The 23,284-nt window shown below is 41.6% G+C and overlaps 1 protein-coding gene across 3 annotated transcripts in view; it reads left to right on the top strand.

Moving 5' to 3' along the window:
• The window catches only part of MYO5C (myosin VC), a 46,515-nt gene that overhangs the window by 12,503 nt on the left and 10,728 nt on the right, over positions 1–23,284 (top strand). Inside the window, exons 12-32 of one of the 3 annotated variants that reach the window (XM_081964470.1) lie at positions 2,021–2,161; positions 3,054–3,179; positions 4,105–4,188; positions 4,652–4,786; positions 5,177–5,274; positions 5,810–5,896; positions 5,984–6,095; positions 7,020–7,231; positions 7,588–7,753; positions 9,224–9,337; positions 9,781–9,945; positions 10,505–10,598; positions 10,975–11,038; positions 12,550–12,730; positions 13,654–13,747; positions 14,544–14,607; positions 14,710–14,790; positions 17,873–18,053; positions 19,200–19,293; positions 21,277–21,340; positions 22,032–22,188. In XM_081964470.1, the coding sequence (XP_081820596.1) occupies positions 2,021–2,161; positions 3,054–3,179; positions 4,105–4,188; positions 4,652–4,786; positions 5,177–5,274; positions 5,810–5,896; positions 5,984–6,095; positions 7,020–7,231; positions 7,588–7,753; positions 9,224–9,337; positions 9,781–9,945; positions 10,505–10,598; positions 10,975–11,038; positions 12,550–12,730; positions 13,654–13,747; positions 14,544–14,607; positions 14,710–14,790; positions 17,873–18,053; positions 19,200–19,293; positions 21,277–21,340; positions 22,032–22,188 (2,514 nt within the window). Of the gene's footprint in view, positions 1–2,020; positions 2,162–3,053; positions 3,180–4,104; positions 4,189–4,651; positions 4,787–5,176; positions 5,275–5,809; positions 5,897–5,983; positions 6,096–7,019; positions 7,232–7,587; positions 7,754–9,190; positions 9,338–9,780; positions 9,946–10,504; positions 10,599–10,974; positions 11,039–12,549; positions 12,731–13,653; positions 13,748–14,543; positions 14,608–14,709; positions 14,791–17,872; positions 18,054–19,199; positions 19,294–21,276; positions 21,341–22,031; positions 22,189–23,284 lie in introns of all 3 variants that reach the window. The other 2 variants (XM_081964469.1, XM_081964468.1) reach the window with 2 other exon arrangements.

The raw sequence follows: 23,284 nt of genomic DNA, 5'->3' as shown, positions 1-23,284 counted from the left end.
ACTCAACAGTTTAAAAATTTGGGCACCTTTAAAAAATGTTATCGGTGTGTAGAAGTTTTTAAAGGCCTGGTTTAAAGTGGCTTGCAATGATTCTGCAGGAAAACAGCTTCAATGGCCATGATTATGGAAGTCTTATCCAGGCACGCTTTAACTTGGTTAACCTTAATCTCAAATGTAACATCCCCTTGAAATGCCTACGCAGCTTGATTATCCTGAGCTGGTGAGAAGTTGAAAGCAAGCAGCTAAGTCATCTTTGCTAACATGTTTTAAGTAGGACAATTTTTAGAAGCCCCAATGAATATGTCAAAGAGGCCATAACTCCAACCAGCTGGATTAAAGAGAGATGTATTGTAGACTATATATAGACTATTGTAGACTATATTGTAGACCAGTGATGGCGAACCTATGGCACGTGTGCCACAAGTGGCACACGGAGCCATTTGTCAGGGCACGCGAGGCGCTCCCCTTTCAGCTGGCCAGCGCACATGCGTGCGCGGGCCAAATGAATTCACCTTTTTAAAAGCTATTTTTCGCCTTCCCCAGGCTCCAGAGGCTTTATAGGAGCCTGGGGAGGGTGAAAAGAGCCTCCCCCGCACCCCCGGAGGCTTCAGGGACCGTCCGGAGGCTTCCCTGACGCCTTCGGAGCGCTTAAAACCACCCTCCGAGCAAACCCTAAGTGACTTCCGGGTTGCTCGGAGGGTCGTTTTAAGCGTTCCGAAGGCTTCAGGGACCGTCCGGAGGCTTCCCTGAAGCCTTTGGAATGCTTAAAATGACCCTCCGAGCAACCCAGAAATCACTTCCGGCTTGCTCGGAGGGTGGTTTTAAGCTCTCCGAAGGCTTCAGGGAAGCCTCCGGACGGTCCCTGAAGCCTCCGGAGGGCCTCCGGGGGGGCGGGGGAGGCTCTTTTCGCCCTCCCCAGGCTCCTATAAAGCCTCTGGAGCCTGGGGAGGGCAAAAAAAAAGGATTTAAAAATTCGGGGGCGCGTTGTGCGCGCATGCACACTGGGGGACCGTGCGTTGCATTATGGGTGCGGCACGCCCCCACACGACCCCCCCACACTCCCCCCACTTGTGGCACGCGAGCCAAAAAAAGTTCGCCATCACTGTTGTAGACTATATGTATTGTAGACAAATGGTAGAAGCCATTTGAAGGCACAACAGGCTGTATCTTAGCAGAACACACACCCCGAGGGGTGTTAGGGGTGTCTTACCCCCACGGCATTGTTTCCAGAGAGGAAGTCATCTGTGAACCAAATTTGGTTGAAATTGTTTGAGGCATTCCAGAGTTATGCTGGAAGCTACATACACACAGTCATTTATATATAGCTAGATAGAAGATAGATGGATGGATGGATGGATGGATGGATGGATGGATGGATGGATAGATAATAGATAGATAGATAGATAGATAGATAGATAGATAGATAGATAGATAGAAGATAGATAGATAAATAGAAGATAGATAGATGAGAGAGAGAGAGAGAGAGAGATAGAAGATAGATAGATAGATAGATAGATAGATAGATAGATAGATAGATAGATAGATAGATAGATAGATAGATAGACAGACAGACAGAAGATTCATTTATTTCAGCCAAAGAGGAAAAAAGTAAAATGTAATTTGGGAACTAGAGTGGAATAGTAAGGTACATCAGTAAATAGCTGACTGAGGAGGATGTGGTTGTGTGAAGAGTGTAGCTCAGAGGAGGATGGAGAACAAAAGTCTTAAAATCTGGTATCTGTGATGGTTGAAAGTTGGGAAGATCATGAATTGAGGGGAACAATCATTTCTTTGAGACTTGCAGCAGATAAATAAAATCTTTATATCCTCTCCAGCCTTACATTCAATCAGGATATGAGATTGGATAATTCTATCATGGTGGGATTGATGTTTACATGCCTTTTCTCTTTTGACCCCAAAAAGAATTCAGTGTTGTTAAGCAACACTTGAGTTTTGATGTGACTCGTGAAACAACTGACAGTATTTGGGAGATTACATTGGCAATATCATTTTTTTCCAGCATGTCTTTAAACTTGAACAAGAAGAATACATGAAGGAAAATATCCCCTGGACGTTAATTGATTTTTATGACAATCAACCCGTCAATGATCTGATTGAAGCTAAAATGGGCATTCTAGAACTTTTAGATGAAGAGTGCCTGGTAAGTGTCAACGTCTTAATTTCACAAACCCAAATCTAGTCCTTTTTGTTTTGTGCTAATTTTCTTAAAACACCCTTGCAAAAGGCAGTTTTCTAATTTTACCATTTGAATGCTTTTTTAGCCATATTAGCAAGACTCCTTGCCAACCCAAAATTCATCTTCATAGTTTCTGCCTCTTAAGGCTATTTATGCAGATGCGATTTCCCATCAAAGCAGGACTCTAAGTAGATTTGCTTGCTCCTGGGGAGGAAAGCTATGGTATACTAAACAGCAAAGACATCACGCTGACAACAAAAGTGTGTATAGTCAAGGCTACGGTTTTCCTAGTTGCAATGTATGGCTGTGAAAGTTAGACCACGAGAAAGGCTGAGCGCCAAAGAATGGAGGCCTTTGAACTCTGGTGCTGGAGAAGACTCCTGCGAGTCCCTTGGACTGCAAGACAATCCAACCGGTCAGTCCTAGAGGAGATCAACCCTGATTGCTCTTTAGAAGGCCAGATTCTGAAGAGGAAACTCAAATACTTTGGCCACCTAATGAGAAGTCATATTGGCACATCTGGGAAAACCCGAATCTGAAAGTTTCCAGATTTTCCTCACCCAAACGAAAGTTCAAGTCCCTGCCCAGCAACCCTATGTCCATCCCATGGTCCAATCAGGCACCATCCAAAACTGGAGGTGCCTCCCAGTCACACCATCACAGCTGCAGGGCCACATGACCTTGACTCTCTGAGAAAGGAATGTTATTTTGACTATATATCTCCCGTACTCCATGTAATTCTCCCCTCCCAGTTTCCCACAGTATCAAATGTGGCAGGCCAGAAGGCCCAAAGCAATGTTCATTTATCGCTTCTAATTTTAGATATGCCATTTTTGCTTCCCCCCCCCTGAAACAGCTACCTCAAGGAACTGATGAAAATTGGCTCCAGAAGCTATATAATAATTTTATGAACAAGAACCCTCTCTTTGAAAAGCCAAGAATGTCCAATACTTCTTTTATTATCCAGCACTTTGCTGACAAGGTAAGGTATTCAGTGTGGAAAGAAATGTCACCCTTCTACTTCCTAGAATGAAACTTCATCCTTTGTCATGATTTATTCACCTATACGTAGTTAATAATATATCATCCATCCCAAAACTATGATGCTATTTCTGTAAACAAGGCCATGATTTAAAAGGAGTGAGTGAAATGAGCTTCTGAAACAATTTTGCCAACAAGTTATTTTGGTTTTCTGTGGAAGCTTCTCATTTTAGTCCAAACATGCCATGGATTTTCTAAGACTACAATAAAACGTTTTCTTTGGGAATTAAAGGAGATGTTTATAGATCTTCCTTCCTTCTGAATTCATGACCATTTCTGCTTACAAGGAATTATCTGTGATCCCTTGGAGATCCCACTCTTATTTGATCTGGTGGGATCCGGCCAACTTGCTGCCAAAGAATCTTAAATCTAAAAATTACAGATATGCCTTGTGGCTGTTCCACTGATCTGTCCTGGGAATGAATGCAACACTTTTCCTTTTTATATTTTCACTGCTCTATGATTGACCATAAGGGACTCAGTGGCTCAGTGGCTAAGGCACTGAGCTTGCTGATCAGGAAGATCGACAGTTTGGCAGTTCAAATCCCTAGCACCACATAATGGAGTGAGCTCCTGTTACTTGTCCCAGCTTCTGCCAACCTAGCAGTTTGAAAGCATGTAAAAATGCAAGTAGAAAAATAGGGACCACCTTTGGTGGGAATGTAACAGCGTTCCGTGTGCCTTTGGCGTTGAGTCATGCCGGCCACATGACCACGGAGACGTCTTTGGACAGCGCTGGCTCTTTGGCTTTGAAACGGAGATGAGCACCGCCCCCTAGAGTCGGGAACGATTAGCAGATATGTGCAAGGGGAACCTTTACCTTTATCTTTATGATTGACCATTGTCAATCTACCTTCCTTCAACAGGTAGAATATAAAAGTGAAGGATTTCTAGAAAAAAACCGGGACACTGTTTACGAAGTTCTGATTGATATCTTGAGAAACAGTAAGGTAAATATATTATTTTGTGACTCCACAATACCTTAGATATTACAGTTCTGGTAAGCGCAACCTTGCAAGATGTTTGGAATTATCAAAGCTAAAGTCCATCCTATTTGGATGCTTAAACCTCAAGACGGCACAACACTGGAATACATCCTGGCAATGTCTGGCCAGAACTGAATGTGTCCATCTGGTCAGGTCATTGTGAGCAGAAATTTCGCTTCACCAAGCCCTGGGTCAGCCTTGCAAGGTAGACCAAACAGGAAGCGTGGCCCGATGAGCTGAGATCTACTTGATTGTAAAGTTGCACGAAGAGAATCTGAAAATACATTTCTTTCCCCCCATTCGCTGGAAGGGCTGCTTAGAAAATCATGGCATGAAAATTGCAGCTTCTAACGGTCATTAAACAAACCGTTGTTAAATCGAAGATGGCCTGTCATGCTATCTAATGTTAACGTTCATCTCTTTTTAGTTTCGGCTGTTTGCCAACTTCTTCCAGGATGGGCCAGTCCCTCTTTCCCCGTTCCACTCTGCAATCAAAGTTAAGTCTGCAAAAACAGTGATTGTGTCTCCTAACAAACAGTTCCGTGCAACTGTTGGAAGTAAGGTATTTTTGTTTTAGATTCAAGTTACCAAGTTTGAGAAACACTGAGATTTATTTTTTTAAAAATGCATGCACGATTGTTCTATTGGATGGATCTATTTTCTGACTTTGCCTTAAACAATCTTAGGCTGGGAAGGAATTGGGGGCTCAACTGAAGGGTTGAATGAAGAAGAGCTGAAAGTGGGAGGGGGCTAAAAGAGATATGGCAGAATAACCCCCAAACTTCCATCCACCAGGATCATTGTGTTTCTGTACACTCATTTGTTTTGACAATCGGGGCTGTCATTGTATGAAACTTGTAATAAATGCTATCGCTTCCATTCACCAACTAGCCAGAAAGATGCTGCTGTATTCTAAAAGTTCAAACAAACTTTTTTTTTTACTATATTTCAGTTTCGCAGTTCCTTATATTTATTAATGGAGACTCTTAATGCTACCACACCACATTATGTCCGGTGCATAAAACCCAACGATCAAAAGTTAGCATTTGAGTGAGTATGAAAGAAAATGACGTTAGTTTAAATGTATATTATATGAGTGTGTATAGAACTGAATTAAAAGATGTTTATCTGCCTGTTCTTAAGAAAATTCCTACAAAATATGATGCTTATTTAAAATAGTATGAGCTGAAAGTTTGTTTTATAAACGAGATGGCTAACTTCAAGGTCGAGAAGCACAGAGCAAAAGGTCCATTAAAGAACAGAGGGAAGAAAAAAGCATCAGCATTAAATTATGGGGAAAAGAAAATTGTACCTTCGTATTGATAGAACCGATCAACTGCAGCTTTTTTTAATGTTTTGCGCAGACAGATCCCACCCCTGGGGACTTGGAATGTAAAAACAGCATATCCCTCCTTCACAAGACAATTATTTATTTAACCATGGTATTCACAATCAACAATTGGCCCCTAGTTTGTTCCTTATTGAAACCACTGAATGTGATATGTAGCTTATAAAAGGACAGGACACACTTGTCCTTCAATTGAGCAGAAATCAGTTTGTGGTTCTTGTTTTCCTTCTTCTTTAGATTCAACTCCAAAAGAGTAGTCCAGCAATTACGAGCGTGTGGGGTGTTAGAAACCATTCGCATAAGCGCTCAGAGTTACCCCTCAAGGTATGGCGTGACGCCTCTTGGGCTTCAAAAGGTTGACTTTCTCATCTCTTTGATTGACCGATTCCAATGTTCCTCCTCCTTTGACAGGTGGACTTATATTGAGTTTTACAGCCGTTACAGCATTCTCATGTCTCAAAGCGAACTTTCTCTAGCAGACAAGAAGCAAATTTGCAAGATGGTTTTGCAGAGGCTAATCCAGGTCAGGAGTTCTCTAACTAACCATGACTAGTTGTAGGTGGGCGGAAGGAATGGCCCCGAGACACTGTAATTGGCCATTTAGGTTGGCAAGCATCTAAAATGGGATTATATGACCACGGTGTGTGTGTGTGTGTGTGTGTGTGTGTGTGTGTGTGTGTGTGTGTGTTGCTGATGTAACCTCCCAAACAGGTCATAAATAGCTTTGGGGGTGATCCATCCATCGTAACTTTTTTTTTTCTTTTAAGATTTTTTAAAATTTTTTTATTCTCTTACATACCATTTTAAGTGTACCATTTTAATTGTTATTCTATTTACATTCTTATACGTTTATTATTTCATTTAACGGGTTATAGTATACAATTTAGGTTGCTTTATTTACCATCCCTTCCTCCTGTTGTAACACCACCTTATTTTCCCTTTTTTTCCTCCCTCCCTCCCTTCTCTACTTCCTTCCTCCCTCCTCTCCTTTCCCTTCCTTCTTCCCTCCCCTTTCTCCTACTCCTACTCTTCCTCTTCCCTTTCCTACCTTCCCTCCTTCTCTTCCACTCCCTTCCATCCTCCTCTCCTTACTTCTTTCTTCTTTCCCCCATCTTCCTTTCCTTCTCTCCTCCTCTCTCTCTCTCTCTCTCTCTCTCTCTTTCTATTATTGTAAGTGTCTCTTTCAGGTCTCAGTTTATGTTTCCTTGGGATGGTATTTCTGCAAACCCAAATATAATTTGATATCATTTCTTATTCCCTTACCTTCTGTAATCTATCCTAATTATATTCCCCCCCCCCCTTTATGTCTCTCTCTTAGATATATACTTATATATTTAATATTTTCTTTTCTGTGTAACTTTGAATGGTTAGGGTTAGGGTTACTTGTATAGCCGTCTATCTTCTCATCAATGATTTGGATTTCTTTATTTTCTATTTTCCCCTCGAGGATCCAAGTCAATATCAATTTGGCAGGACAAAGATTTTTTTCAGAGCAGGGCAGGTTGCCTATTTGGAAAAAGTCCGGTCAGATCAACTGAGGCAAGCATGCATCAAGGTCCAGAAAAACATCCGAGGTTGGCTTCAAAGGAAGAAGTTCCTCCGTGTCAGACAAGCTGCAATCATCATACAGCAATACTTCCGCGGACAGAGGACTGTACGGTATTTGCAAGGAGCAATGGAGATGGTCCTTCATTGATTAATGGAGACCTTTCCAATGGACATATTTTGTAGCAAAATAAGCCATTGACTAGGTTAGATGAGGGCTCTCCAAACTTGGCAACTTTAAGGCTTGCTGAATTCATTTCCCACAATTCCTCAACTGGCTGGGGACTTCTGGGAGTTGAAGTCCACAAGTCTTTAAATTGCCAAGTTTGGAGACAACCACCCCCTCCCCTGGGTTAGATCCATGAGACAAGATCCAAACAATAAAGGTTGGGTAGAAAGCACCTTCTTGAGAAGGTGTCTTCAAGGAAGACTTTCACTTTACTCAACATCTTATTCCTTTTTTTCTCCAGGAAAGCTATAACCGCCAGGGCCCTGAAGGAAACCTGGGCTGCCATAGTTATCCAGAAATACAGCCGAGGGTACTTAGTGCGTAGACTTTGCCAACTCATCCGTGTGGCTGCTTTGACGATCCAGGCCTTCACTCGAGGATTTCTAGCGAGGAAGAAATACAGGAAGGTAACAATTCATTGAAACTGAGTTCACCAAGGACCCATCATTGATGTTTCATATGTCAGGGTTCCAAATAGCATCCAAAAGTAAATCGGAGTCCAAGACAAAGTATTGCTCAGAGTTCCAATTTATGAAGAGAGCCATGTTGGCACATCTGGGAAAACCCGAATCTGAAAGCTTCCCGGTTTTCCCCACCTAATTGAAAGTTCAAGATCTTGCCCCCCACCCACAATTCCATCAGATGGTCCAATTTCCCTCTGCCATGTTGGCAGTTCCACCCATTCAGTTCCGGTCAGGTGCAGAGGTGCAAAGGCAAAGGATGACCTTGGCTTTCTAGAAAGAATGTTGTTATGGCTACATACCATCTAACTCCGTACAATCCTCACCTCCCATTTTCCCAGAATAGAAAATGCATAGTAGAATAATAGAAAATGTGGCAGGCCAAAGAAAAGATGACTGCAGGCCTGACATCATATTTATTATTCAGTAAGAAATGTGGGTAAGGTTTTTTTTGTTTCACAGCAGCTACGTTGCAAATGCCTTAACTGCAGCCTGCAGAGGCAAGATGAGAGGTTTTCCCCACTGATTAACTGGAATTAGAACAAATTGTAGAATATTGCATCCAGTTTTGGTCGCCATGATATGAAAAATATGTGGAGACTCTAGAAAGAGTGCAGAGAAGAGCAACAAAGATGATTAGGAGGCTGGAGACTAAAACATACAATGAAGCATTGCAGAAATAGGGTATGTCTGGTAGTTTAATGAAAAGAAGGCCTACGGGTAGCATGATAGCAGTCTTCCAATATCTCAGGGGCTGCCACAAAGAAGAGGGTGTGTGTGTCAACCTATTCCAAAGCACCTGAAGGCAGGATGGGTGGAAACTAATCAAGGAGAGAAGCAACCTAGAACTAAAGAGGAATTTCCTGACAGTTAGAGAAATCAATCAGTGGAACAGCTTGCTTTCAGAAATTATGGGTACTCCAACACTGGAAATGTTTAAGAAGAGACTGGTCAGCCCTTTGTCTGAAATGGTATAGGGTTTCCTGCCTGAGCAAGGGGTTGGACTAGAAGACCTCCAAGGCCCCTTCCAATTCCGTTACTCTGTCATTCTGTTATGTGTGATGTGAGAAGTGTAGCTGAGGAAGCCGTAAGTAAGAACGTAACAGTGTACTTTTCATTTCCTATCGACCGCTATTGAAACTTACTATTGCCTTTGCCACCTGTGCTTAGGGCTCAGTGTATTTTCCATACCTTTACTTGCTCCTCTACTTTGTTACAGTCTTTGCAGATGAATTTATTTACAGCTTAATCAAATTAGCCAACTATTCCCTGGACAGGGGGTTATTAAAGGATGAGGCATGCTGTCAGTTTTCTCACCTGCTCCGCAAGGGTGACGGCGGTTTCTAAATTTGATAAATAAATAAATGAAATTTTCTTACAAAGATGCTTGAAGAACAGAAAGCTTTAATCCTCCAGAAGTACGCCCGGGCCTGGCTGGCCAGACGCCGATTCCAGAGCATTCGCCGTTTCGTCCTGAACATCCAACTTTCGTACAGAGTCCAGCGGCTGCAGAAAAAACTGGAAGAACAGGTAGCTAAGACGTTGCACCTTCGTTCAATAACCGAGTGTATTTTTATTTATCTTGCCTAAGGTAAAGGTAAAGGTTCCCCTCGCACGTATGTTGTGCTAGTCGTTCCCGATTCTAGGGGGCGGCGCTCATCTCCGTTTCAAAGCAGAAGAGCCAGCGCTGTCCGAAGACGTCTCTGTGGTCATGTGGTCAGAATGACTAAACGCTAAGGCGCATGGAACGCTGTTCCCTTCCCACCAAAGGCGGTCCCTATTTTTCTACTTGCATTTTTAACGTGCTTTCGAACTGCTAGGTTGGCAGAAGCTGGGACAAGTCATGGGAGCTCACTCCGTTATGGGATTCGAACTGCCGACCTTTCTGATCGACAAGCTCAGCGTCTTAGCCCCTGAGCCACCGCGTCCCTTATCTTGCCTAATGGATGCTTTTTTCCGCCCCCTGGTTTTAGAATAAGGAAAATCATAGCTTGTTGGAAAAGCTGGCCATCCTTGCTTCAAGTCACTCCAGTGATATCGATACCATTCAAAAACTTCAACGGGATGTTGAAAAATTAACCGGGCAGAGAAAAATATCTGAAGAAAATGAAAGGAAGAAGAGGATGGGCTATGAACAGGTGAGGTGTAAGAGAATGTACAGGTAGTCCTGGAATTACAACAGTTCATTTAGTGACTATTCAAAGTTAAAATGGCACAGAATAAAAGTTGAATTATGGCCATTTTTCATACTTAACATCCATTGCGGCCTCCTCGTGGTATTGTGATCGAAATTCAGACCCTGGTTCACATTTATGATGGTTGCAGTGTCCCGGGGACCATATGATCCCCTTTAGCGACCTTCTGACAAGTCTATGGGGAAGCCAGATTCACTTAACAAATGTTTCACTAATTTAACAAGTGCGGAGATTCACTTAACAACAGAAGAAAGAAAGGTCGTTAAAATGCAGCACAACCTACTGAGCAGATGTCTCACTTAGCAGCAGAAATGTTGGTCTCAATTTTGGTCGTAAGTCAAGGACTGTCTGTATAACAAAATAGAAAATCAGTTTATAAAAGGCGAAAGATTTATATCTTATGTAGCTAAGAAAAAAGAAATAATATCAAAAGAAAATTGGCTTGTGAGCAAAATAAATGAATTCTCACCTCTACTTTCCTTGCTTTATCTTGTCCGTTTAGAGGGTCTCGGGACTTGAAAAGCATAACTTGGGGCTACAGGAAGAGAAGAAGAAGCTGGAGAAAGAACTTCAAAAGAAAACCGAGGAAATGAAAGGTGTGATCACTCTCTTATTCTGAGAATTAGTGGCTACTTTGATATTTTCATACTAGCTTCGTAACAAGCAATAATATAAAGCAGAATTTACCAACCAGAATATTGAACACAAACACAGTTTTGGCATCGTGGGTTGAGTGAATCCGATCTTTAATGCTTTAATATTAAATTCACTTTATGATAAGTACTGATTTGGCTTTTATAAAAATTGTAATGTCTCTCCCGTCCATTGTAGATTTGCTATGCAAACTTACTTCAGATAAAATTAAACTTTCTAAGCTTTGCTTGATAGTCTCTAAAATTACATCTGGCTTAATTTTAATTATGCTACGCTATCTGAAATTTTTTTTTTAATGTAAGTATTATCTTTTTTCAGTTAAACTGGATAATCTGACGCAGCAATTATTCTCTGACGTTCAAAGGGAGGAAAAACAACGAATGTACGGAATTTAACTTCTTTTTTCAAATGGCCACTTTCTTAAGAGCATTGGTTTTCTTGTTTGCAAAGAAAGTTAATAATTTTAAAAAGAGTGAAGGAGTATTCATTTAAGTAGGACGTACAAACAGGAAGTATGTATACTCCGTTCTAAAAATACAGGGTCAATCCTAAAAAAGTTAGCATGTCTCTCCAGTCGTGGGAAAGTTTGCAAAGGATAATTAGGCTGTTTTATATAAGCTATTTACGCATCCCTATTTAGAAAATATTGAGGGACGTGGTGGCTCAGTGGCTAAATTGCTGAGCTTGTCAATCCGAAAGGTAGGCAGTTTGGCAGTTCGAATCCCTAGAGCCATGTAATGGAGTGAGCTCCCGTTACTTATCCCAGCTTCTGACAGCCTAGAAGGTTCAAAGCAGGTAAAAATGCAAGTAGAAAAATAGGAACCACCTTTGGTGGGAAGGAAGCAACGTTCCTTGCGCCTTCAGCATTGAGTCATGCTGGCCACATGACCATGGAGACGTCTTCGGACAGCGCTGGCTCTTCGGCTTAGAAACGGAGATGAACACCGCTCCCTAGAGTTGGGAACGACAAGCACATATGTGCGAGGGGAACCTTTACCTTATTTAGAAAAGAAATTTAGAAATTAAAAGTATTTAACAAGGCCTGCTATTATAGTTCCAGATCTCCAGAGGGAGCAATCTCAATACATTTTTTGTTTTGTTTTCTGGAATGACTTTGTAATCCTGCGGAAGGACTATTTGCCAACATCTTAATAATTATATGAGCTTTGTGCCTCAATTTCACAGTGTTAGAATAAGACAGCTCCTTGGATTTCCAAAGGATTGTCATTGGAAGATGGTGGGTTTTTTTCTTTCTTTTTTTCAAAATGACTGGCATATACATCAGGGTAGTTCCTGCCAGGGTTACTGCCAGTTTCTTCTGCGTGCATGTGCAGTTGCCTTTAAATAGAGCAGCGCATGCGCAAAACATTAAAAATGTCAAAACAACATGCCGCGGCAACCAGGGAACCCATTTGGGGGCATGGCAAACCTGCCGTCCCTACCGGTTCGGTGACCCAGGCGCCATTTCCACTACCAGTTTGCCCGAACTGGTGTGAACCGGTAGCAATCCACCTCTGCATCAGTGTTTCTCAACTTTAGCAAATTTAAGATGCGTGAATTTCGACTCCCAGAATTCCCCAGCCAGCAGGAGGAATTCTGGGAGTTGAAGTCCACACATCAAAGTTCCCAACATGGAGAAATACGCGATACACCTCTTCTGATTAAAATATGGGTGCTGAAAGAAAAGGAATGAAAGTTATGGGTGTGTAATGCTGCTGCTTTATTGTTTCTGTTCTTTTATTATCGACTTTTTTAAAAAAAATCATGTATTTTTTGTTGTTATATGCCACAAACAGATAGACGAGAGAGAGATTGCACATCTGTAATTGACTTGTTTCTTAGAGGTGTAGAATTGTAGAGAGATGAGGATTCTGAATCTTTGAATCTTTGTAGAATATTGGAGAAAAATTTCCAGAGCCAAAAACAAGATTATGAAAAAAGGATTGAGTCACTCACTGCAGAAATAATGCTTCTCAAAGAGGAAAATGCTCGGCTGCAAAATCGGATTCAAGAAATGCAACAAGCTCAGGACGGCTTAAAAACAGAAATAGATGAGCTTTCAAAACAAATAAAGGTAGGATAAGAAATGAAAATGTGATTAAGAATCTCCATAGACTTAAGAAATGAAATAGATGGATATTAATTTGGGATTGCTTCTTACTTTACTCAAATTCCTGGTTTCATCTGCTGTGCATTGTTACTCTTATATACTTATTGTTACATTCATATGCTGCACATTTTATTCTTATTTTTGCTACTCTTTCCCTACGCTTCCTACCTAAAGAGTGTAGAGAAGAGCAATAAAGATGACTAGGGGGCTGAAGGTTAAAACATATGATGAAGTGTTGCAGGAATTTGGTATGAAAAGAAGGACCGGGGTGACATGATAGCAGTCTTCCAATATCTCAGGGGTTGCCACAAAGAAGAGGAAGTCAAGCTATTCTCTAAAGCACCTGAGGGTAGGACAAGAAGCAATGGGTGGAAGCTACTCAAGGAGAGACGCAACTTAGAACTAAGGAGAAATTTCCTGATAGAACAATTAATCAGTGGGACAACTTCCCTCCAGAAGTTGTTAATCCCCCAACACTGGAAGTTTTAAAGAAGAGATTGATCAGCCATTTGTCTGAAATGGTATAGGGTTTCTTGCTTAAGCAGGGGTTTGGACTAGAAGACCTCCAAGGTCTTCTAACTCTGTTCTCTTCTCTTCTCTTCTCTTCTCTTCTCTTCTCTTCTCTTCTCTTCTCTTCTCTTCTCTATTTCTATTTCTTTTCTATTCCATCCCATCCCATCCCATCCCATCCTATCCTATCCTATCCTATCCCATCCTATCCTATCCTATTCTCTAAACCCAATTAATCCTAAAACCTAAACATAATTCCAAATTGCCAGCTGTCATTGTATCTTTGGGATTGTGGCTATTGCATTATTGTTCCTTTTGCCTCATTATTTGCATCTCATTGAACAATGTTTCGTTCTATCATTGTTTAATGAACTCAGACAATCCCTGAATTGCAAAAAGAAATAGACTTCCTTCAGATCCAGAAACTGGATGCGGAGAAGCAGCTACAATTCCAGAAGCGTGAAATGAGAGGTAATTGGAAAACATCACCCATTCCCATAATTAAAATGTGCTGGCAAATGGAAATGTTCACAGTCCAAGTGCTGTCATTATATGGCCTTCCGTCTTGAACTTATCTGTGGACATTTATACGAAGACCCTGGAAATACAGAGGCATTGTGCACAAAAATGAGGGAAATGAAGGGGTTGAAACTGGGAGAATTAATTGGCAAAACCTCAAAATCAGCATTTCTCAAGACTATTTCCTGACTGAATAAACTGAAGTAACGGGATATAAAATGGTTTCAGGGATGCGGCGGCTCAGTGGCTAAGACGCTGAGCTTGTCGATCAGAAAACTCCTCAGTTTAGCAGTTCGAATCCCTAGCCCCGCGTAACGGAGTGAGCTCCCGTGACTTGTCCCAGCTTCTGCCAACCTAGCAGTAAGAAAGCATGTAAAAAATGCAAGTAGAAAAATAGGAACCAGCTTTGGTGCGAAGGTAACAGCGTTCTGTGCTCCTTCGGTGTTTAATCATGCCGACCATATGACCACGGAGACGTCTTCGGACAGCGCTGGCTCTTCGACTTTGAAACGGAGATCGGCACCGCCCCCTAGAGTCTGGAATGACTAGCATATATTACGAGGGGAACCTTTACCTTTTTAAAATGCTTTCAGTGTGACTACTTTGTGAAGGATATGATGGGAACATTTGTAGATTATAGGTGTCCTCCCTTGAAAGACGTTGCTGGATGTGAATGAGCAGAATTCCCAGAATTCGAAGTAGAAAGTCAACAGGCTTGCAACTTTTCTTTTCTTTCTCTCTCATTTAGAGAAGATGTCCGAGATTACAAAGCAACTGTTGGAAAGTTATGACTTTACAGACGTGAGGAGCAGGTACTGGTCTGTCTCTGTGGGCTTTCCAGGATGCAGCAGCTTCCAGTTCTTTTTCACGGATCTTCCTCCCAACCTCCCCTATCCTTTCTGCCTTATAAACAGGTTGTCTCCTGAAGACTTACAACATTTGAATGAAGACGGTGAACTCTGGTTTGCCTATGAAGGCTTGAAAAAAGCCACGCGGTGAGCTGCTGTTTTCATTTGTTTGGGACAAAGCCTTGAGTCACATATGGGTAGGAATTATGGAGGCACAAAACTGATATCAGTTATCATGTCCTAAAGCTGCCAGATATACGTATTGCTCTATAGCAGTAACGTATGAACTTTAGTAGAGTGAGGGTATGCCCTTCAGGTTTAAAAATGGATGTCTCCCTTAGCATAGAAATGACAGTAGAGCAGAAGCTATGGATAAACAGGGTTTTTGCTCCTTTTTTTTGTCAAGTTCTTTATTTTATATTGGTTATACATATCAATGCATGAAAGGTGTGATACTTGAGTATCATCCATTTCAATACAAATAGACATAGTATTATTACTCATAATTATTACATTTCATTTTCATTATTTCGTCTTATTTACCCATATCTTTTACGACTGCCCTTCAATTCTAAACCTTCTCCTTACTCTTTCATATATCTTAATATATTGATATATATATATATACTATATTTCCCCTCTTATTTCTATCTCTATTTTAAGCCCCCCCGTTCCTATAACTATTATATCCAAAGACGTGATAATAACATTTCTTTTCTATTTTCCATCTTCCATCTGTTTTGTTATTCGTATTTTCATTGTTTAGCTCTTCACATCTGTTTACATTAAAGTTCCATCCTTCCTTTCTTTTATTATTCAATAGCGCAATATACACTTCTGGTACCAATCACAATCATTTAAAGCATTTAAAACATATCTCTTTCATATTTTTTCTAATACCATCATTCAAACGCTCACTTTAATTTTCAATTATAACTAAATTCCTATTCATACATCTATTCATATTCTTTCCAATCCTGTAATCTGTAGAGTTTTTGATCCTTTGTTAGGTGAATTTCAGCCCATTGAAATCCTCAAATCCATCATCAATTTTAATTAACAACCTTGACTTTTGACAGCAGAAACTGTATTTCTCCTTCTCTTTGGCTGAAATATTGACACTTCACGATGCATTTACAAGGACAGCAGTAGAAATCCATCCATCTGTTTGAAACTAAGCCTTGGATAACTTTGATGTATGTTTAGATTCGTAAAACTAAGTCTGGGATACTTCTAGATTTTGGGGGAGACAGGCGCAATCTGGTTAGATAGTATTGGGGACAGGCATCCACAAATGGATTCAGCGTAAGTCAGTCTCAAACATTATGGAAAAGACAAGCCAGCATCTTGTCTGTCAAAAATGTCGATCAGTAGCTCTGTTCTGGGGGTTTGTTTCTTTAAACAAGGCTTAGTTTTAAAGTTTTTATTTCAGCAGCTTACCTTTGACATGGTTTAAACCTCCTCTGTTTATCTCGGCTTTCTTTCTTTCTTTTTAACACTGGGTATTTGGTTTGCAGGTACTAAGGATTTGATGAGATGGACTAAATCTTAAACTCTCTTGGCCTCATGCAAGTAAACAGAGAAAAGAACTGCATTCCATTAGTTGAAAAACTTTTGACTGGGAAACCACCCTAATCATGCCTCAAATAACTTTAATCCTTTAACTTGTCTTTTAAGCCAACTCCAAATACCCACAGAGTTGGTGGTCTCATGTTCTTTGTAGACTCTCAAGGAGAGGCTATACCCATGCTGGCGAATCTGTGCACGCAGAGCCCTCTCTGCAGGCATGCCAACTGTCGCCCTGCTCAGCTCTACTGCGCATGCGTGCCCCCCCTGCTCGCCAGCTGATTTTTGGGTCTCTACCATGCATGTGGAAGATGTGCGCATACACGGGGGGGGTCATGCATGCATGCTCAGGGGAAAGGGGGAGCAATACCCCCCCCGGTGCCCCATTTTGGTCCCAGGAGGCTTCAGGGAGGCCTATTAGGCCCAAAACGGAGTGCGTGGGGGTGGGGTGTGCGCGCATGCAAAGAGGAGCATGGGGGGTTACGCATGCATGCGCACAGGGGCAAGCCCATTGCATTATGGGTGTGGGTACGCACACATTTGGCATGCAAGGAGAAAAAGGTTAGCCATCACTGGGTTATACCATGGATGCCTTAATTTGGATTTTTGCACTGAGCGGGGAGTTGAATTGCATGGCCTAAACAGTTCCTTCCAATCCTATTGTTTCAATGTACTATTTCCTGTCCTTGTTGCATATCAGGATGGGGTAGCTATGGGCTTCCAGATGTTGTTGATTTCAACTTTTACCATCCCCAGTTAAAATTCCTAGTGGTCAAGAAAGTTGGGTCTTTAAACTTGTGTAAGTCTCCATATTTCCAGATGTAGAAGTTCCTCAACATCAGGGATCTCCAAAGTTGGCATCTTGAAGACTTGTGGACTTCAACTCTCAGCATTGGCTGGCTGGGGAATTCTGGGAGTTGAAGTCCATGAGTCTTAAAGTTGCCAACTTTGGAGATCCCTGCTCAACATAATTCTAGTTCAAGCGCTGAGATTCCTACTGCTTAGATCCAAAACTAAGCAGTAGGGATCTCTTTGGGCCCAATTCTTGGCCCAAGGCCATCTAGAACGAATAAAACTGCACCTTCTTCTAGTATTCCAAGTTAGCCTTGAGAGTTGCCAGCTCAATCTTTCTGGATGACCAAATTGAAGACGGCTGAAGTTTAATTAACGAAGGAAGTGATCCATTCTTCTGCGCACACATTATGGAAGGGAATAAGCTTGAATTGGATGCTTTTCTTAACCAATATCCCTTTTATTTAATAGACTGTTGAAAGCACAGTGCAGATAAAGTGGAAAAGAAACAAGAAACAAGAAAATAAAGGGGGATAGAGATTTACAAGCTGTATAAAACCGAGTAAAAACATTGAAGTAACATTACATTACTGCTGTGTACCAAAGTGATCAAAACCATTATTAGTGTCAAATCAGTATTCAGTAATCCACAAAGGTGTAACGAGAATCATGTCAGAATTACAATTGGCCTAAATTTCTATCTCATCTAAAAAAGTTTTAGCCTTATTAGCAGATCTTTTTTTTAAAAAAAAAAATGATTGTCAAATACCTTTTTTTCCTGGATTTCTTTTGCTCTTGGCAAAGTTAAGCATTGCATTATTGCAGCGCTCCAATTCCTTGTACGCTCTTTTAATTGTTGTCCTTCCTGCAGAGTTTTGGAAAAGCATTTCCAGGATCAGAAGGAGAACTACGAAAGGGAGATAGACGAACTGAATGCTAAAGTAAACCACCTGGTTCAAGAAATCACCCATCTCCAGAAGCTCTTCAGGGAGGAAAACGACACCAACGAATGCATCCGTCTGCAAGTTGCCAGGCTAACTTCCGAGAACATGGTGAGGGCTATGATAGAACTTAGAAATCTCTTCTAGAACCACATGGCTTCCAAATACAAACAGGTAGGCAGATAGAAAAAACAGGTGTGGCTACAGGTAGTCATCGTTCCACATGGTGCTTTTTCAAGAGGGTAGTAGTGCAAATGCTTCCTGTAGTCTGCAACTTCTCTGGAAATCCATTCCTACTCCCGTACCATTCAAAGGATGTTCTCCCCAAAGTGGGTAGCTGAATATCTCTTGGAGAATTCCCAGTCATTCAGAAGAACCGGTTGCAAATCACTTTTCTCAGTGCTGTTGTAACGTCAAATACCCGCTAAACCAAAGATTGTAAATTGAGGACTAGCTGTATTACAAAATTGGCCTGCAGATCTCGTGGCCTGTTTTTTAACCGTCGGCTCCCAAGTTGCTGGCTTGATTTTGTGAGGTCAATCAGTCAGTCAGTCAGTCAGTCAGTCAGTCAGAATAGAGCTGGAAGGGACCTTGGAGGTCTTCTAATCCAACCCCCTGCTCAAGCAGGAGACCTTATACAGGGGTGTCAAGCTCAAGGCCCAAGGGCCAGATCTGGCCCCCAGGGTGCTTAGATCTGGCCCACAGGATACAGTGAAGGACTTAATTCTGGCCCACTGACCTCACTGAGCTCTGTTTTCACTGGCAGAGGATTGAAGGAGGCCATCACAGCCAAAAACGGGAGGCCATTTTTGGTAGCAGTGCGCGTGGGTCACCACAGACACACCCAACACAAGCGATGTTGAGTTGGCCACACCCATCTTGGCCATGCCACCCCCCCAGGTCAAACACAACCCTGATGAGGCCTTCAATGATATCGAGTTTTACACCCCTGCCCTATACCATTTCAGTAGAAGTTACTCGGTAAAGAAGGGTAACTAGGAACTTCATAGGTACTGAATCAAGACCTACTACAACCTTCCGTAAACTGTTGAGGCTACTTCTTGAGCCATAGAGTAACAGGCCATCTCCAGAATAGGATTTTATGGTGCACATCAAGATCTTCTTTTCTTCAAAGGAAGTGAATAATAATTACTGGAGAAAGCCATTTTTATTTTGTTGTTGTTATAATCATCATCATAAAAATAGGGGAATGACATAGTTATCGGAGTCTTCTCTTATTCCCTATTTTGGTTGAAGATGATGCCCGATCTTAAGATGCAGATATCTGAGCTTGAGAAGCAGAAGCTGGAGCTTGAGAATTGTCTTCAAGATGAACTTGCCAAGAAAAACGGTGATTTGCACAATGGGGAGAACATTTTTTTTGCCATGGATGTTCTACTCTGGTGGGATGAGAATCGGGGCAAGGGGTGTGCATAATATAATAATGCAATAGCAGAATTGAAAGGGACTTTGGAGGTCTTCTAGTCCAACCCCCTGCCTAGGCAGGAAACCCTATACCATTTCAGGCAGAGGGCTATCCAACATCTTCTTAAAGACTTCCAGTGTTGGGGCATTCACAACCTCTGGAGGCAACTTCTGTTCCACTGATTAATTGTTCTAACAGTCAGGAAATTTCTCCTCAGTTCTAGGTTGCTTCTCTCCTTGATTAGTTTCCACCCATTGCTTCTTGTTCTACTCTCGGGTGCCTTGGAGAATAGTTTGACTCCCTCTACTTTGTGGCAACCTCTGAGATATTGGAACTCTGCTATCATGTCTCCCCTAGTCCTTCTTTCTATTAAACTAGACATAGCCAGTTCCTGCAACCGTTCTTTATATGTTTTAGTCTCCAGTCCCCTAATCATCTTGGTTGCTCTTCTCTGCACTCTTTCTAGAGTCTCAACATCTTTTTTACATTGTGGTGACCAAAACTGGATGCAGTATTCCAAGTGTGGCTTTACCAAGGCATTGTAAAATGGTATTAACACTTCACGTGATCTTGATTCTATCCCTCTGTTGATGCAGCCTAGAACTGTGTTGGCTTTTTTGGCAGCTGCTGCACACGGCTGGCTCTTACTTAAATGGTTATCCACTAGGACTCCAAGATCCCTTTCACAGTTACTACTACTGAGCAAGGTGCCACCTTGCATCTGTGCATTTCGTTTTTCTTGCCTAAATGTAGGACCTTACTTTTTTTAACCATTGAATTTCATTTTGTTACATAAGATCAGACACGGCTTTAGTTTCTGGCATGTTGACTTCATAGAAGCCAGGATGGCAGGATGCATGTCATGCCAATCCTTCCCTCTCCACCCAAGAACCAGAATGGTTGGTGGTCAAGGTCCTGACCTAAAAGAGCGAGTCCCAAGTTCAAGTCCTACTTAGGCATGGAAACTATCCAGATGAGTTTGCGTTGGTTACTCTCTTAGCCCAAGAGGTGAAATCGAAAAATATCTAGCAATCTTCATTGGTTCAGATTCCATAACATTCAACAAAGAGGGCTTCATCCTGCAATGGGTTGATTTGAGTTTATAATCTGAGAGGCAGAGAGGGAAGGAAAGAGAGGGAGGGGGGAGAGAGAAAGAGAGACAGAGGAAAGAAAGAAGGAAAGAGAGAAAGAGAAGGAAAGAGAAAGAGAAGGAAAGAGAGGGAGGGAAGGAAAGAGAGAAGGAAAGAAGGAGGGGGAAAGAGAAGAAAAGAGAGAAGGAAAGAAGGAAAGAGAGAAGGAAAGAGAAGGAGGGAATGAAAGAGAGCGAGAGAAGGAAAGAGAGAGAAAGAAAGAGAGGGAGGGAGGGAGAAGAAAAGAAAAAGAGAAGCAAAGAGAGGGAGGGAAGGAAAGAGAGAGAGAGGGAGGCAGGGAGAGAGGTTTCTCATTTCACCTATCGTTAAAAAAAGAGAGCTATTATTGGAAGACGTTTTATTCTATATAATCTTCATATTTTATTAGGCTTTTAAACTCCTCCATCCATAAACTGCTGCCTAGTAACAGCCATCGGTGGAGGATAGACTGCACTTTAGAAAGACTTAATTATTCATGTTCTGTGAAATTGTTTTCTCTGTTTAATGTGAGGTCATATTATATACGGCGAATCTTGCTGCATCATTCGTATTATGTCTCTGGAAGGCCTGTTGGATGAACTTTGCAAATCTCTAGGTTACTTTTCCTCTTCTTGGTCTCCTTTGTTGTCCTGTATTGCTTTCATTATTCTTCCAAGATCCCATTCAGTCTCCCTTTCAATATTCTAGCATGTAAAAAATAGGATTACTATCATCGTATTGAAGGTATTCCATTCTAATCTGTGCGCACGGATTAAAACACTTCTCTTTATGGTTGAAGAGACAACAGAAGACACAAAAGGTTGGACACCTCAAAACCCAGAGGAGGAACGCTCACAAAAACAGTAAGCAGACTTCAATCTGAAAAATAAAATAAAGATCATCTAGATTTATAGAACTTTTAGAAGCAGCAGTTCTGTAAAATGATTGAACTAGCCGCAGGTTATGGTATTAATTATACATACTGGCTTCAGAAACATTCTGAATTTTAGCTAGGTTACATGGAATTGAGTTTGTCTAACTTGGCACTCTGAAATAGGATTGGCTGCGAAAGGAAGAACTAAACTGATTAATTACGTTGGAAACTTATAAGAAATTGCCACTTATTTCAGAAAGGGTTTCTACGTTTTGCAACTGACGGTTTCATTTAATAGCTTCTTAGAAAGACACGGTGGCTAAGACGCTGAGCTTGTCGATTAGAAAGGTCGGCGGTTCGAATCCCTAGCGCTGCGTAACAGAGTGAGCTCCCGTGACTTGTCCCAGCTTCTGCCAATTTAGCAGTTCGAAAGCATGTAAAAATGCAAGTAGAAAAATAGGAACCACCTTTGGTGGGAAGGTAACAGCGTTCTGTGCGCCTTGGGCTTTTAGTCATGCCGGCCACAGGACCATGGAGACTTCTTTAGACAGCCTGGAAGAATGTTGTCCATATGGTTGCGATGCATCAGACATGACTTCACAACTAACAACAGCAAAAAGTTATTTTGTGCACGGGAGAAAAAAAGAGAGAGAGGTTCAAATGTATTTTATGCTTTTTAGAGCCCTGCCACTTCGAAAGGAAATGTCCACGAAAGGAAAGATGGTACCCACGTTTCCAGATTTTCAGAGGGACCATCTGGGGAAACAGCCTGAAAGAGCAAATGGGACTGGAAGCAAAATATGGCAAGACGTGGCGTATCTCACCATGGAAAACTCGGTAAGGAAGACACAGAAGCTCGGACACATTTATTATGAACTGCTAAAAAAAATAGACAAGTCCCACCATGGTCCCAAATGTGTTTTTTTTCCAAAAGTCTTTTGGACTTTCTTGGGGTTTTTCCGCCCTTTGAAGTAAACTGAAGCAGCTTCTCGGATGAGAAAGTCCGGTTGCCTTTTGGGGAAAAAAGCATTTTTGGGACGACCGTGACCTGAAGGATTTTTTATTATTTTTTATTTTTATATATAGTTGCAGGTATACATTCACATCGTTATTATTATTTATCTTTATCACTTTGACATAATTGTTTTTCCATATAAAAGGTTAAAATATACATTCTAGGTTGCTTTGCTTACCATCCCATACACTTAATTTGCATTATCCTCACTCTGTTTTTTCTTTTCTTTTCACCCTCCCTCCCTTCTCTACTTCCTTCCTTCCTCCTCTCCTTTCCCTTTCCTTCTTCCCTTGCCTCTCCCCTACTCCTCTCTTCCTCTTCCCTTCCCTACCCTCTCTCCTTCTCTTTCTCTCCCTTCCCTCCTTCCTCTCCTTCTCCCCTTTCCTCTCTCCTCCTCTCTTCCTTTCCTTTTCTATTGTTGTGGTTATATCTCTTTTCAGCTCTCAACTGGTGTATTTTTGGGATGGTATTCCCGCAACGGCCGGAGGAAGTAACTTTTACGACCTGTGAAATTGTTTTGTTGGGGAATGTGACTGGTGACAGGCCTTGAAGGGGGGGGGGGAACAGGATCAGAGGCAAGGCACGAACTGGGTGAAGTCAGAGCTGGCTTCACTTGGTTCGTGCCAACATGGCACTCCTAATAAACCATTGGATTTTTCTGGCTAACCAGCTTGGGACTCCTAATTTTATTTAGGCATTGGTTGGAACCCTGACAACAAGCTTGTAAACTTGTTCATTTACATAAGTGTCATAAAGAACGTTATTTACATTAATTATTTCCTTCTGAAACACGGATTTAATTGATGAAATACCTATCGACTTGAGATGAAGGCTTGCGAAAATTCAGCCTCTACTCCGTCGGTACTCCCTGTTAGAAAGAAAGTGGCTTTCTAACACTTGCTATTGGTCAGTAGCCAA

This window comes from Natrix helvetica, assembly GCF_964273705.1.
Source record: "Natrix helvetica genome assembly, chromosome: 12".
In the NCBI taxonomy this organism is placed as follows: Eukaryota; Metazoa; Chordata; class Lepidosauria; order Squamata; family Natricidae; genus Natrix; species Natrix helvetica.
This window is presented reverse-complemented; position numbering and strand designations above follow the sequence as displayed.